The sequence below is a fragment of the Furipterus horrens genome, unplaced genomic scaffold (assembly GCF_987537825.1).
Source record: "Furipterus horrens unplaced genomic scaffold, mFurHor1.1.pri manual_scaffold_6, whole genome shotgun sequence".
In the NCBI taxonomy this organism is placed as follows: domain Eukaryota; kingdom Metazoa; phylum Chordata; class Mammalia; order Chiroptera; family Furipteridae; genus Furipterus; species Furipterus horrens.
Window position 1 is genome coordinate 88011756 of NW_028327176.1, and position 14405 is coordinate 88026160.

The 14405-nt window shown below is 44.0% G+C and overlaps 1 protein-coding gene across 3 annotated transcripts in view; it reads right to left on the reverse strand.

The window, feature by feature from the left end:
• Positions 1–493: 493 nt before the first annotated feature.
• The window catches only part of ILRUN (inflammation and lipid regulator with UBA-like and NBR1-like domains), a 123800-nt gene continuing 109888 nt past the window's right edge, over positions 494–14405 (reverse strand). For 2 of the 3 annotated variants that reach the window (XM_090282250.1, XM_090282247.1), the window contains exon 5: positions 793–887. In XM_090282250.1, the coding sequence (XP_090138376.1) occupies positions 852–887 (36 nt within the window). In that variant the 3' untranslated portion in view covers positions 793–851. Of the gene's footprint in view, positions 888–14405 lie in introns of all 3 variants that reach the window. The other variant, XM_090282249.1, reaches the window with a different exon arrangement.

Genomic DNA, 14405 nt, shown 5'->3' on the forward strand with positions numbered 1-14405 from the left:
CAAAAAGCAGTAAGCATGATGGCATTTCTGCCAAGAGAAACATGGGAGAAAACAATCTGAATTGTTACAGGTGTGTGCAGAAGGACATCTCTCAGCCTCAGAAACTCCCACATCACCTGAGACCTGTCCTCAAGGCTTCCTCTGCTGGCCACACAGGGAAGTTTGGTCTTCAGAGAGGTTCTGATGGTAATAAGCCACAGGGTTGACAAATACAAATGTCAAAGGTGTAAATCAACAGAAGATTAAAGAGAAAAGAAGAGGAAAAGGGCAACAGCTCACTGGCTGATGCCATCAGGCTCTGGATCACGTGGCAGGGCAGATGCCCTCTTACGGCACTGCCCATGGAGGCCTAAGCACACTGTACCAGCAGCCCTGAGCCTGAACTGCTCCCGGGGCGAGCGGCTGTGCTATAAAGAGTATGTAATCCCTTATCTAAGAAAATAGAAGTGTGGTAAGGGGAAAAATTAACATGTGCTCAAAACTACAACCTGTCTGTAGGCAAAATAATTTTTGTTCAAAAAGATGGCTCCCCTCACCCCATTTTAAGCTTCCCTCCCCCTTCCAGAGTGGCCTAATGACTTGTTAGATGATGCCTAATAAACAAAACCCAAGGTGGCTGCATGGATTTCTTCTTGGTAGCCTCAACATCACTCCAGCGATCCAGCATTCACACATGCACACTGAGTTTACTCAAAACTAGTCTGTTCTGCTTCTTCCTCTTCTTCCAGGATGGACGGTCAGAGCCAGAGGTCCAAGCAATGTGGTCTGCAATCCAGAGGAACCCCTTGCCCGCCCGCCACCAGAGTCAAACCTTCTGTCTTTTGTTAATTTTTCTTCTTGCTGATGCCCGTTTAAGACTGGCCGAAGGGGTAAGGCCCGTGGAGCCCCTGGAAGAGAGTGAACACAGTCAGTGATGGTAGGCACAGCAGGTACAATTTGACAACTAAAACCAAGTTAAAGAATGTAGGCTCCCAGTGAGCCATAAGGAAAACTCCAAGACACAGACAAGGCTTGAGGGTTGTCTTTACCATGCAAAACCTCAGGAGGCCAAATATCAGCACATTTTAGCCCTGGCTGGTGTGGCTAAGTGTACTGAACACTGGCCTGCAAACCAAGAAGTCTCTGGTTCAGTTCCTGGTCAGGGCACATGCTTGGGCTGATGATTGATGTTTCTCTCACACATCAATGTTTCTCTCCCTTCCCCTCTAAAAATAAATAAATAAAATCTTAAAAATAATAAAACCAGAGCAAAACACCACTGTTGCTAAGGTGATCTAAAAATTATAAAACTCTCACTCCAAATATCAGCACATTTCAAGCTCCTAGGTATTCTCAATCACACCATCCAAAGACAGGGGAGGCTAGGGGAGAGACTCATTTTCAAACTTTTAGATCACTCAATGCCAACTTTCCTCTACCTAGGTCATTCTTTCCTTCTGACAACAATATCTCAGTCTCTCAGCTAAAGAACCACTTTCTGCACCTTGATTTCCATGATGCAGGTTACTGCTGGCTAATGACAATTCTATCAACAACAAAAACACTGCAGCAGAGACATGACTATTTACTGGGCTCTTTGATACCAGGCACGGTACTAGGAGCTTTGCATGCATTTTCTTTAATCTTCATCCCACAGCCAGGTGAGTATTATGCCCATATGCCAAATGCCCATTTGACTGCAGAGACTAAGAGCCTTGTTCAGAGTCAAATGGGTAGTTAAAGGCAGAGCCAAGGTTCAAACCCAAGTCTGATCTTCGTTCTCCCCACAACACCTCTCCCCTTGTCACATGATGGTTAGATTTATTCCAAATTCTCAAGGGACATTTTCTATGCTGCTTGGCTGGGTGGAGAAGGCGTCAGAGCCTCACGTTTCCCGCTAGTTAATGTGCCAACACCAAAGCAGCTGCATGAACTTGGTGCAGGATGACCTCCCACGGCCCTCCTGGAGTGTGCTCCCTAAAAAGACCTGGTCAGTGCCAAGACCAAGAGGGCAAAGGTAACCGGTGACCAACCTCACTAGGTTCCCACACCCCAAACTGGCCCAGAGCAGCAGGGCCCTTACACCAAAGGGACCAATTGGGGGCAGTAGCAGGCACCTCAGCTTCCTGATTTGACAACTACATTAAGAATCCTGAATCTAGGCAAAACTTGGAGGAGGCACAAGAATGAGATGACATTTTCCATTAGCTTGATGGGATGTGGGCATTCAAAATTTGATTGCCTTAAAAACGACACATTTCTTTAAAAGAAATAAAAGTGCTTGGTTGTAGGGTTGCCAGTGATTATAGAGTCCCTTTTCAGTATGACTGTTTGCTGCCATCTTCCCAGTGTATCGCCTGGCCCTTAGTAGACACCCAGTAAGTATTTGTTGAATTAATAACTGAAAGGAGAAGGCATTTCTTGGACTACTACTGGGAGTGTCAGACCCCTCTAAGCCCTTCCAAAAACAAGTTTTTAAACAGCAGCTGAGGCCTGGGGACACAACAGTCTGGGTCATGCCATCCATCGTCACGGCCTCCAGGGCCCAGGAGGCTGGGTTCTCTGGAGGTGGTCAGCTGGCCGTGCATAGGCCTCCCTTCCCACTGCAGTGGAATGCAGATCGTATAGAAAAAGGAAAGGAGATCTGGGCTCTGCACCAACTCACCAAGTGACCTTGAGTAAGGTCCCTTCCCCTCACAGGATCTCAGGTTCCTCCCTAAATCTTCCCAGATTTAAGGTTCTGTGAGTTGACACAAAAGGCTTTGGCTCAGGAGGCTGAAGACCAGTACTCCAAGAAAAAAAAAGCCCCTTGGTCATGTTTAGGCTACAAGTCAAAGCTGCCAAAAATAGGAAAATGAGATTCAAGTTTCCATGTTTTGTTTTGTTTTTCAGTGAAAAGCATTGAAATTGCTTTTGCTTCCCTCACCCACTCTGACATAAAGCCACAAAAGACCAGCTGGAGAGCTGCTTGCTGGTATTGCTGAACAAAAGGGCCAAAGGTGTATCTGGAGGACGGGCAGGCCCACAGTGATAAGAGCATCAACTATGTGCCAGGTGCTGCTCTGTCGCTTCAACATGTTCTCTTTAATTTGTACAACGACCCGTTGAGATGAGCATGATCTCCAAGCTCAGAAAGGTGTGGTAACCTGATCAAGGGCACAGAGCTGGTAAGCTCAGCAGTGGTGTTTAAAAATGCCAAAATGCCCCATTTCTGGCCAGCCCCTGAGCCAATCATGCCTCCAGCAGGCAAGCTAATGCTGTAACCATCTCGGTAGCCACGTCACCTACCCACTCAACCAAGTGGGGGCCCACTTTGCAGGGCTTGGTCAGAGAGTCACACATGCCACAGGTGGCAAGTAAAGAAGTTTAAAACAAGCTGCTCTCAGTACTTTCCAATAGCATACATTCATCTGGAACAACCCAAGGAAAGCAATAAAGGCTTAGATTCCCATAAGATTAAAAACCAATATAATGCTTAAAGGTCTCTGTACAGGGAAAAAAATATAGAGAGCAAAGAAAACACCAAAACAGCATTTGTTTTCTATGAAATACTTCCCCCTTTACCGTAAGTCTAACTGCTTTCCAGACCAAAGCTCCACACATTTCACATAGACTTGCATAAAGCAAGCACTAACCTTCAAACTTGTCTGAAATGATCGGACAAGGGAATTTATGACTTTGCCAAGGAGTGGTTGGACATTCCCACTTTACACATAAATAAAATAGGTCCTATGCTATTGGCAGAGAGAGGAATAAAGACGCGGGCATTTTTAGATTTCCACTTGAGTGCCATGGCCCTTAGACCATTTGGTGTGCTATTTAACCAGCTTAGATTATGGAGTTATCGTTGGGTCTCTATTTGCTGACTGAGGTTCCATGCCTTTTGGATAGAAAAATACTCCCTAATTCCGTTTCACCCAGAGAATGGCCTATTGGAGTTGTTGATGTGTAACTGCTACAGAAAGGTGGCTTGAGAACAAGCTCTATTTTCCTTCTCCCTAATTCTATTTTAAAACCACTTTATCATCCAGACTCCTCACATGCAGGAGCACAGGTATAACAAGTGGATCACAGAACACAGGCAAGGCAACATTAGTCGTAAAAGAAGAGCCTGGCGGAGATTCCAAAAACAGCTTGTCCAGGACATCCTATGGCAGGAGGCCAAGCAGGAGGAGCTTTTCCTTACAGTGGGATGGAGCTATATTTCAGGTTCCATTGGAGTTCCCAGATTTGGTGTAACAGGTTCTGGTGGCTAATGTCTCCAAGCCCAGCCTAAAAGTAGGGTTTGGCAATACAGATAATGTTAACTCTCTTCTGGGGCCTAGTAATTCTACTTTTATCTCTAGGAAAAGTGAATGCCATGTATTTTAACTAACCTGGCATCACTGACATCTTTCCTGTAACAGCTGCACCACTACTAAGGAAAACAGATCAAGGGATAGATACACTGGATGGTACTACAGAGCCCTGAATTACAACTCTGAATCAAGCCAAAACTGAGGCCATCAGCGTGATTACACAACTCAGTGAGTTTGACACAGAAGGCCGCCCTCCTCTCTGTGGGGAACTACTTCTCTCCACAGATGCAGCACTAGCAAGGCTAGTTTTATCCAAGTCAACAGGGTATAAATAATCAGACCCAGAAAAGAATTCCTTTATCTGACTCCAGGTCTGAAAGTCAATTGCCCAGCACCTGCCCAACTTACAAAGAAATGGATTTTATAAAGCTACACTTCTTGGAGTAGCCTCTCTTCTGTTACGAGACAAGAAAGCGTTCCTGGAGGAAGAAAGAAAGCCTTTATGTCCACAGGGGTTGAGGTGTTACGTGTTTGCCTCAACCTTCCTTAAGCCTTCCATGAACAGCTGTCGTAGCTGTGAGTCCTGGGACCTAACCACCACTTGGCTACAGGGCGGGCAAACCCCTCCTAAAAGTGTAGAAGCTCCTCACCAGCTAAGACATAGGGGTCTCCCTGCTCCTCGGTGCCTTGGCCTCGAGCAGAGTGAAAGATTACAGTAGTTGAGTCAGGTCCTAAGCTGCACTTCCATGATGGAATAACGACTGCAAGCGATAATTTGACTAATTTTCTAAAATATTTTGAAAAGAGAACACTTATAGACATAGAAGAAAAGCTCAGTCTTGTTCATCACAATCTCCTAAAAGGACAATTTAAGATCTAGTACCTATGGTCCTGTTCTCAAATCAAACCTATAAAAAGCAATTGATTTGTTTTTCCCAGTGGTTTACAGCTGCCCCTGTGAACAGCAGGGGCCCTCCCAGCAGTGATTTGGAGTGATATAGTTATCACTGATCTTATATGAGTATTCACCTGCAGCCTCTTAAAGTTCTTCCTAAAAACTTGCAGAAATCAAAATAACTTTTTCAAAAAAGAGTACTAAAAAACTGTCACAAAGGGAAAGCATTAACTGTATATTAGAAGTACTAAAACCCAGAATACTAGTTGTATTTCAGCTAGAATTTTTAAAAGCTTATTCATCAATTTTCAACAGCAGGAACTACAGTGCTATCAAAGAGCAAGCTGCCCTTTTATGAGAGTGAAACCTATTTCTGTCAATTACTTGTTAGACTCAAATGTAAGTAAAATTAATAAATAAATTGCAAAACACTTTGTACTATTGAGCTATCTATTTTTAACCTTCTAGGGCAGCGGTTCTCAACGTGTGGGTCGCGACCCCTTTGGGGGTTGAACGACCCTTTCACAGGGGTCGCCTAAGACCATCGGAAAACACATATATAATTACATATTGTTTTTGTGACTAATCATTATGCTTTAATTATGTTCAATTTGTAACAATGAAAATACATCCTGCATATCAGATATTTACATTACGATTCATAACAGTAGCAAAATTACAGTTATGAAGTAGCAACGAAAATAATTTTATGGTTGGGGGTCACCACAACATGAGGAACTGTACTAAAGGGTCACGGCATTAGGAAGGTTGAGAACCACTGAGCTAGGGGTAAAAAAGAAAAAGAAAGCTGAAAATCCTAACATGGTGAGGATGTTCATGAGGGCTTCCTGGGTTGCTCTTTTTCTCTATGAAAGCTTGTTGTTTAGCAAAAGCACCACAACAAGCAACTTTCACATACCTGTCTTTATTTTGCTTTCCTTTGTGATTTAAGTACATAAAAAGGTTCACAAAGGTTCACAAAAAGACAGGAGGATTTGCGGTCTGGCTGTGAAATTACACGCTCTGCCTGTGTATGCTGATGGCAGCATCAGATACTACAGTGAGAGGGTCTTCCTCCTATTATTTCCTAGGCCAGTCCTGCCCACCTAGTGCTTGTTTTCTTTTCTTTCTTCCTTTTCTTCTCTTTTAAAGATTGTATTCACTTTTAGAGAGAAGGAAAGGGAGGGAGAAGAGAGGGAGAGAAATATCAATCGGTTGCCCCTCGCACACACCAACTGGGGACCTGGCCTGCAACCCAGGTACGTGTCCTCACTGGGAATCAAACTGGGGGCCCTTCGGTTCTCAGGCCAGCACTCAATTCACTGAGCCACACTAGTCAGGGTTCCTTTTCTATCACTTATGATAGAATACAAACACAGAATACAGGGTTTACTACTAAGTTCTAGTCTGATCCTATACTGCAAACATGGTGTGATGAGGCCCTGCTCACACAATGGGGGTGTGGGTGAGGGTGGAGGGGGCACTTGGCTGGAAAGGGCCAGAAACTGACTGCCTTGACCAAACTCATTAAGTCTTTCATTAATTAGAAATAAAGTCTGAACTGGGGTAACGGGTAAGGGTAACAAGAACTTTCTTAGAAATACTCAAACCAGAGAGAGGGGAAGGGAGGGACAGAAGCATCGATGTGAGAGAGAAACATCGACTGGTTCCCTCTCATACATGCCCTGACCAGGGACTGACCCCGCAACCCAGGCACGTGCCCTGACTGGGAACCAAACCAATGACCTTTTGGTTTGCAGCTTAATGGCTGCCAACAGCCTGAGGAAACTTCTAGTGGAACAGTGGTGCCATGTCAGCGTGATGGGAACTTCCGCAGATGCTTTAACCCTGGTGTTCAAGCCACTTTCATGTGACAGTCCTCAAAACTTTGAAGACGTATTTTATGCACTGGCTGAGGATGAGTGTGAGAACAAGCCAAAGCAAAGCAAAGAAAAAACATGAGGACTAATGGTGGGGCAGCTCAGTTCACGGGCTTTTGACTGCGCCGAAACTGTGCTTAAAAAGTTTGATTCAGTTATAAGTGTGCTGAATTGGTTTTTAAAAAGCCCTGTAAAACCATTTTTTATACTTACCTCTGTAACACAGTTTTTCTGTTGCTATTAATTAACTTCTACAGCCCTGTCGGGGACCTTCTCATGTAGACATCATTCTCCCCCTGCGCAACCCCCAATCCTTCAGCATGCATCCCTCATTCTTCCTCCTTCCCATCCAGCAAAGCTCCCCCTGGCCAAAGGCAACTCCTAGAGCCTTCATCTTTACTGTGAAGAGTCCAAATGAAACATAATTGTGAACGAGACCATATTATTTAAAGTTCTACAAGGAGAATGAGGACACTGGCTGAAGTCCGACCTCCTCTTTCAGTAAAGGTTTTAGAAAAGGTATTTGTGTAATTCTAGCCCCAAAGATGCTTGAATCCAGGTGGGTGCTGGCAGACAGAGCTCTCTCACAGCCAGGTACTCCAGTAGAGGAGGTTCCTAAAAAAGCAAGAGAGAACTGGCAGGAGTCTCACTGGGGAGAACACCCAAAAGGAGACAACCTTATCCAAGTTCCCGGCCACGTGGCCACTGGTGCTGCCCTGTGGGAGTCCTGCTGAGGCTGCTGGTCCCATTTCCTCTTAGAATTTCTATTCGGGCTCCTGTAACCTTTTGTCAACTACCCTTTCCTTATATGCCAACATCTTCGCTCATTTCTCTTAAAACGAATTCACAGCATCACCCCCAACCCTTCAAGTGGCTGGCAGATTTAGGAGAATAAATTGTCTCTCCTTGGTCCCATTCAGCCATATTTGGTTTTATCTTGCCACTCTTCTGTTCAAAAGCAATGTTGGCACGGTTTCCTTTCACATAAAAAGTAAACTCTCCTTTGCTTGGCTATCAAAGATCTTCCTCCAAAATTTGCCCCACCCTCTTTAAGCACATCTCACTCACCATGTCAGGCTGGCCAGTGTCTTGTAAATACACGTAGCCTGTGACTAGCTCTGGGCCTTCCGGCATGCGGTTCCTCTTCCTTACAATTTAGCTTGAATCTATCATCCACAAAGGTATCATTTTTCTGGCTACTCCAAACTTCACTGCTTTTTCCTTTCTCCAAACTCTTATGAGCACTTAAAAGTCAACTAGGACTCAATACGCTCTCTATCTTTACGGGCTCTCATTCTTTCCTATGAGCTAGGCAAATCTTTGTAGTCAGAAAGTTAAACTCTTTGAAGAAAAGTATTAGTACAGGCTGAGTATCTAGGAGGCCTCACTAGCTGACTAATAATACCAAAGCTATTGCTGTGTAAGGCAAACCGTTTTAACTGACCCTTGAGCACTGAAATCATAACAAAAAGCCCAGGACCCTCTTCCTCTGCATGTGACTGTCCAGCTTTGGAAAGGGTCTCACTTTCAGCTGAGCTCTAAGGAATCCCACATTTCCCCCCTGAAGAACAACAGCTTGTAACCTTCCACTCTGCACCTGGTCCTACCAGAATGCAGTGACAGCAGACTTAGCTGAGAACAAGTTATTTGAAACCCGAGCATCTAGACGGAAGACAAATTCTCACCCTTTTAGTTACTCTTATCTCTTTGAACCTGTAATTTTGCTAGTCCTACTTTGAGAACTTTCATCAGAAATTAAAATGCTACATTCAGAGTATAGGGAAGAGAATGTAACCTTAAAACCAAAATAAAATATTCTGGACAACCTTGGGAACAACAGCTCTGTTTCAGCTCTAAGACTGCCCAGCATCAGATCAGTCTAAAACAATGCTCAGAGCCCCAAAACAAATAAAAGGTAGCTAAACAGCTTTGAGGCTGTTGAGATACAAAAGGGAGAGGTCCTGGAGGTAATTTTTATTCTCAGTCAGATAGTAATGTTACAAACAACAAAAGACATTTCTAAGGCTCACAGCGTTTGCTTACTTTATTTTTTAAACGCACACACAACCCATGCCAATTCAAACACCAGCAAGGCTGGCAGGACTTTACTGACTTCTCTGGGTTTTCAAGAGATTCATCGTAGTATCATTAAACCAGAGCGTCCTGGCAAACTCCATCTGGTACAGAATGTGCTAATCTGCCAGCAGACTTGGTTGGGGGGGTCAGGGGGAGGGGAGACACGCAGGTTCGTCAGCTGCTCGCCCTGCTTCCTCCTTGGCCACAAAGTTTTTTTGTAGTTCCTGAAGATGAACAAGGTGATCTCTACAACCTGACACTAAGTATATAAACTACCTTCAGAGAATAGCCAAAAGATGGCTTCTGCCAGCAAAGCTCATCATAGTGCGGTCTGGGCTCAAACTGGGTCCCTGGGTTCCAGACCATGGCCCACCCCAAATTTGCTCTGTGAATGTGTGCAAGTCACTTTCAACATCCTGATTTGGTTTGTCAAATAAAGGGTATGGCCACAAAACTCACAAAACTATCGTGGATCTTGAATAAGAATAAAATGCAGTAAAGGTACTCTGGATAACCTAACATGGTTTGTTTATACATCAGACAGAATATGTCAGTTCTTGGACCTCTTTCTCTATTTACCTCAGTGGTTCACAGATAGGACGATTCCCCTCACTCCTCTCACCCCTGCTCACACCCAAGGGACATTCGGTGATGTCTGAAGATATTTTTGATAGTTAAATTCAAAGCTGGGGAGCTACCACTGGCATCTAGTGGGTGAAGGCCAGGGATGTTGCTTAACATCTGACAATGCGTAAGACATGCCCCCACCTCACCCCCCAGACTCATCTGGCCTAAAATGTCCATAGTGTTAGCCGACTGGCTGAGAAACCCTGTTCTACACTCTTTACTTAGTCGATTGCAGCCAGTCTCATAGCATCAAATCCCATCCATACAGTATGACTCCCAAATTCGGATCTCCATCCAGACCTCCCCTAAACTCAATATCCAACTTGGATATACGACAGCTCACTTGACACCTCCATTTGGATGTTTAGAGAAACCCTCCATGTGCCCAAAATGGAACTCCTGATCACCCCTCACCTCTATCACAGCCTTCCCCGTCTCTACTGATGGCGATTCCATCCTAAATTTTAGTTGCTCAGGCCAAAAATCTTGGTGTCATCTTCTACTCAATTCTCTTACATCCCCCACGTCTAATCTACTAGCAAATCCTGTTGGCATTAACTACAAACTAGATCCAGACTCAGACCTCCTCCTACCTCCACTGCCACCACTCTAGTCCAAACCACTCCCTCCACCCCTGAATGATTGCGCTAACTTCTCTACTGGTCCTCTGCTTCTCTTTGTGCCCCGTATTCTCCACATGAGAGCCAGAGTGATCCTTTACAACACTAGGACAGACCATGTCACCCCTCTGCTCAAAACCCTTTCATGGTTCCTCCGTCCCTCAGGATAAAAGCCCAAAGCTTTCAAGGGACCACAAAGCCCTCCATGACCCGCTTTCTGTCCTCTTGACTTCATCTCCCTCTACTCTCCTCCTCACTCCTTCTGTTCCTTGAACAAACCAGGTAAACTTCCACTCCAGGGCTTGTACTGGCTGTCCCTTTGTCTAAAATATTCTTTCTCCAGAGAGCCTTTGTAGATACAAAGTCTGACTTTAGAGGGAGTAAGATAGCCCCTAAGTATGTTCTAGTGTTAAAATGCTAAGTATGTTCAGGGGAGATTTTAAATTTGTTCTAGAAAAATATAATTCGAGACTTTTTTTTTTTCCCCCAACAATAAAGGAGTACAGACAGGTTTGTGAGATATAGGTGTTGCTGTCACAAGAGTGAGTTAATGGACATTTCAATGTCAAAAATATCTAAACCCAAGTGACTAAGGAGGCTCTAGGAAATCTTTTTCCTACCTGGAAGCTAGAATAATGGCTGATTTCTGTAGCATCCATTGTACTTATGGAGAGAGGGGAGTTAGTCGTAGAGAAGTCACATAATATTTGGTCAATAATTGGCTTGCTCCTCATTATAAATGTAACTGTACTATAGAAAGCATGCTCTCCCTAGCCCACAGCTGTTAGATCAGCTGATAAAAATGTATGGTTGAACACTATTTATAATTGGGAAGCAATGGAGTGCACTGTTAAGAGAGCAGCCTCGAGAGTAAAAAGCAACTGCTTTTGTTCATATCCTGGTTTCACCACTTTCTAGCTACATGACCTTGGGCAACTCGTGGCATCTGTATATCCCAAGTCTCGGCAACTGTAAAGCAGGGATAACAACAGTACCTGTATCATGGTACAGCTGAGTGCACTAAATGACGTCAAACACTGAGGCTGCTGCTTCTGGGGGAACAAATGCTAGGGGCCGCGAGGCAGGGATGTGACTGGCATTTTTTGTAATAAGCTTTTAGAACTACTTGGTTACTCGAACTATGCACACCGATAATTTTAACAATAAAAAATTAAATTTATAAAGTCCTCAGCACAGTGGCACACAGTAAACGTTCAACAGAGGGTGGTTTTACAGCGCTGACTATTGCACTTCCAGCGGCCTCGGCCTGGGAGTCATGTGGCTCTGCTGCCTGTCCCTTGTCAGAGGAGAACACAGGCTGGATAAAGTATCAAGTGACACAGGTTTCCTTCCAGTTCCTCCTTCAGCCACCTTTAAACCTTTCGTGGAACAGGTCTGTATGTGAGGACAGACTCAAATTTTACGGCTGTGGGAGGTTAGTTACACTGCCTTCTATTGCCTCACATGAATTATTAGCCCAGTCAGGGACACCAACCAACTGCCCACTCGTAAAATTTGGTGCCCTCTGAATTGGACGAATGATGAGCCCAATTCTGCTAAGTCACCCTAAACCTATCACTCATTATGTTAAACTCATTGGCTACTTCAAAGTAGAGAATAAGACTTACAAACCATTAATTAGATTCTGAGGCCCATACAGCAAAAGACTTGCTTTTTCCAAACCTCCCCCTCTAGTAACCTCTACTACGATTTTTAAACCCTCATCTACACAGAGGGAAAATAACTCTTCTATCCCTTAGTCAACAGAGATAAGCAGCAGGTTAGAAGTCAGCTGATTTCTGGTGTAATAAAAGCAGACTGACTTCTCTAGCTTCAGACTTGAAACATACTAAAGCGTGGCTGTCAGAGAGAGGGGAAGAGGAGCAGGTGGGAATGTGGGCAGGCAGGCAGATGGCACCCGGCAGCGGCGGATGCTGGAGGAGTGTGAACCTCCCCACAAAGATAATAACAAGTTTCTCCTTCTGAACCAGCACTTGGCAGAAGTTATAACAGTGGCTCAGACTATAACCCAGTTTAAAGGAAGAGTATACGACATATACTAGCTCCAAACATTTTTTAAAGTAAGGACAAACACAAAATAAGGGCTATAGTCCAAGTAACAAAATGAATGAATCTGGGATTCTTTTCAGCTCCGCAAGTGTAAATTATTACTCTTAGAGAAAGGAAGTGAAGCACTGGGCTGTCCTGAGGAGCAGCCCCTTGGTTTTTGCCAGCCACACTCTATTCCCAGACGTCCTGATCAGATCATCTGGCTGGTGTCTTAATTCTTCTGTGAGATCTTCTTAGAAGATATTTGGAGATTTAAAAAAATTATTGGCAAGTAAGAAAAAGAAGTATCTAACTTTACTAGGACTTATTTTCTCCTTCCACACCTCTGTAAGTTATTTTTTCACTGCTTCCACTCTGTCCAAACAAAAGCTATCCTAGCTGCCAGAGATGAGTCAGAGAGAGCTAGAATTCATAGCAAGACTAGCCCTGAGTCAACAGTGAGCACCTGTCCTACTGTGACTGTTTGTCCTCTGAGATTCTCGGGCTACTCACATAAAAATGGTTTCTTTAACACAGCACATGACCTTCACCAATACTTGATCTGACTGTTCACCTGGGACAGGTCAGCCACAATTGAGCTGACAATGAGGCCAGCCAATTTCTAACAAAAGTGAGGAGTCAGATTTATGAATCTCTGGAGTAGGTCTGAATTTACTTACTTTTCTGACTCCCTCTGAGAGCTCTCACACAGGGAGGAGCCAGGCCCTCTGGGTTGTGGGATGGAGCTGGGGTGTGCATTCCCATCCAGAGCTCCCCCCAGGCAGGAAGCACTAAGTCCAGAAAGCTAATGGGTATTCAAGGGCAGTTGGGGAAGGGCTCCATGGGTGTCCAGTTCCTGGCACTGACAGATGTGCCATTATGTTGACACATCCACCCAGCGCTCATAGAGCAGGTACATGAAGCAATCTTTTCATTTCATCCTATCAACCTTAGCAAGTTAAACTGTAACTATGGAAGCAGCAGGAAACTATGTCTGCCTACTAAAACTGTGGTCATGGGCTTCCAAGAGCATCATGTTCTTTCCCAGCCTTAATAGGAGGCAGGGAATGTCTTCAGAGTAAATCAAATCTATCGCCAACTCAGTGATCCTTGACACCAGGCATCAGGTACTCCTGATGGCACGTGGGGTGAACTGAAAACACTTGCCCCAACTCTAGAGACCCAGCGCCCTTTTTCATCCTTTCTACTCGTTAATAAATAAAAATGGTGCGATTTATTATCAAGCATCCTGAGACTTACAAAAAGTTTTTACTTTTATCAACCAAGAAATGAAGCCACACTACTTTCAAGACTCAATAAACAGGGGAACTCTTCAAAAAGATGCCAAAGGCAATCCTCAGTTTACATATTAGAGCCACTATCAATTCTGCTTCTTTCATGCCTTGATAAGTGATACTCAGTTCATGCTTTTGCTCAACACAGCCTCCAGCCCAATAGGAGGAGCTTGGGAAAGCCCAGGTTCACCTACTAAGACACACATTTTAGTAATGTGGTGCCTGGATTTGAATGCCAGCTCTGCCTCTCACTAGCTGATACGGAGCAAGTTACTTAGCCCCTTGGAGCTTTTCTTATAAAAAAATGAGATGAGGCTTAGAAAGTACTCGGCAGCACACTTGACACAGAGGAACAGTTAAAATACACCTCTAATCCACACCTGATCTCATCACTTTGTCAGTATACCATTCAGAACCTCAAAATTTAAGACTTTTCTTATCTAACAACCAGGCATGACACATGGTCTTAATTGGACTGGTTTAAACAGACAAACTCTCTGACATTTAGAGGCAAATCTGACTATGAATTGATATTAGAAAATATTAGAAAATAATTATTAATCACAAGTAAGTTAATGGTATTGGGGTTATGTAAATAAAGTTCTTACTTTGTAAAGATGCATATTAAAGTGGCAAAATGTTTAAAATATTTCAGAAAATAGGGAGGGGAAATTAACAGTTGTTAA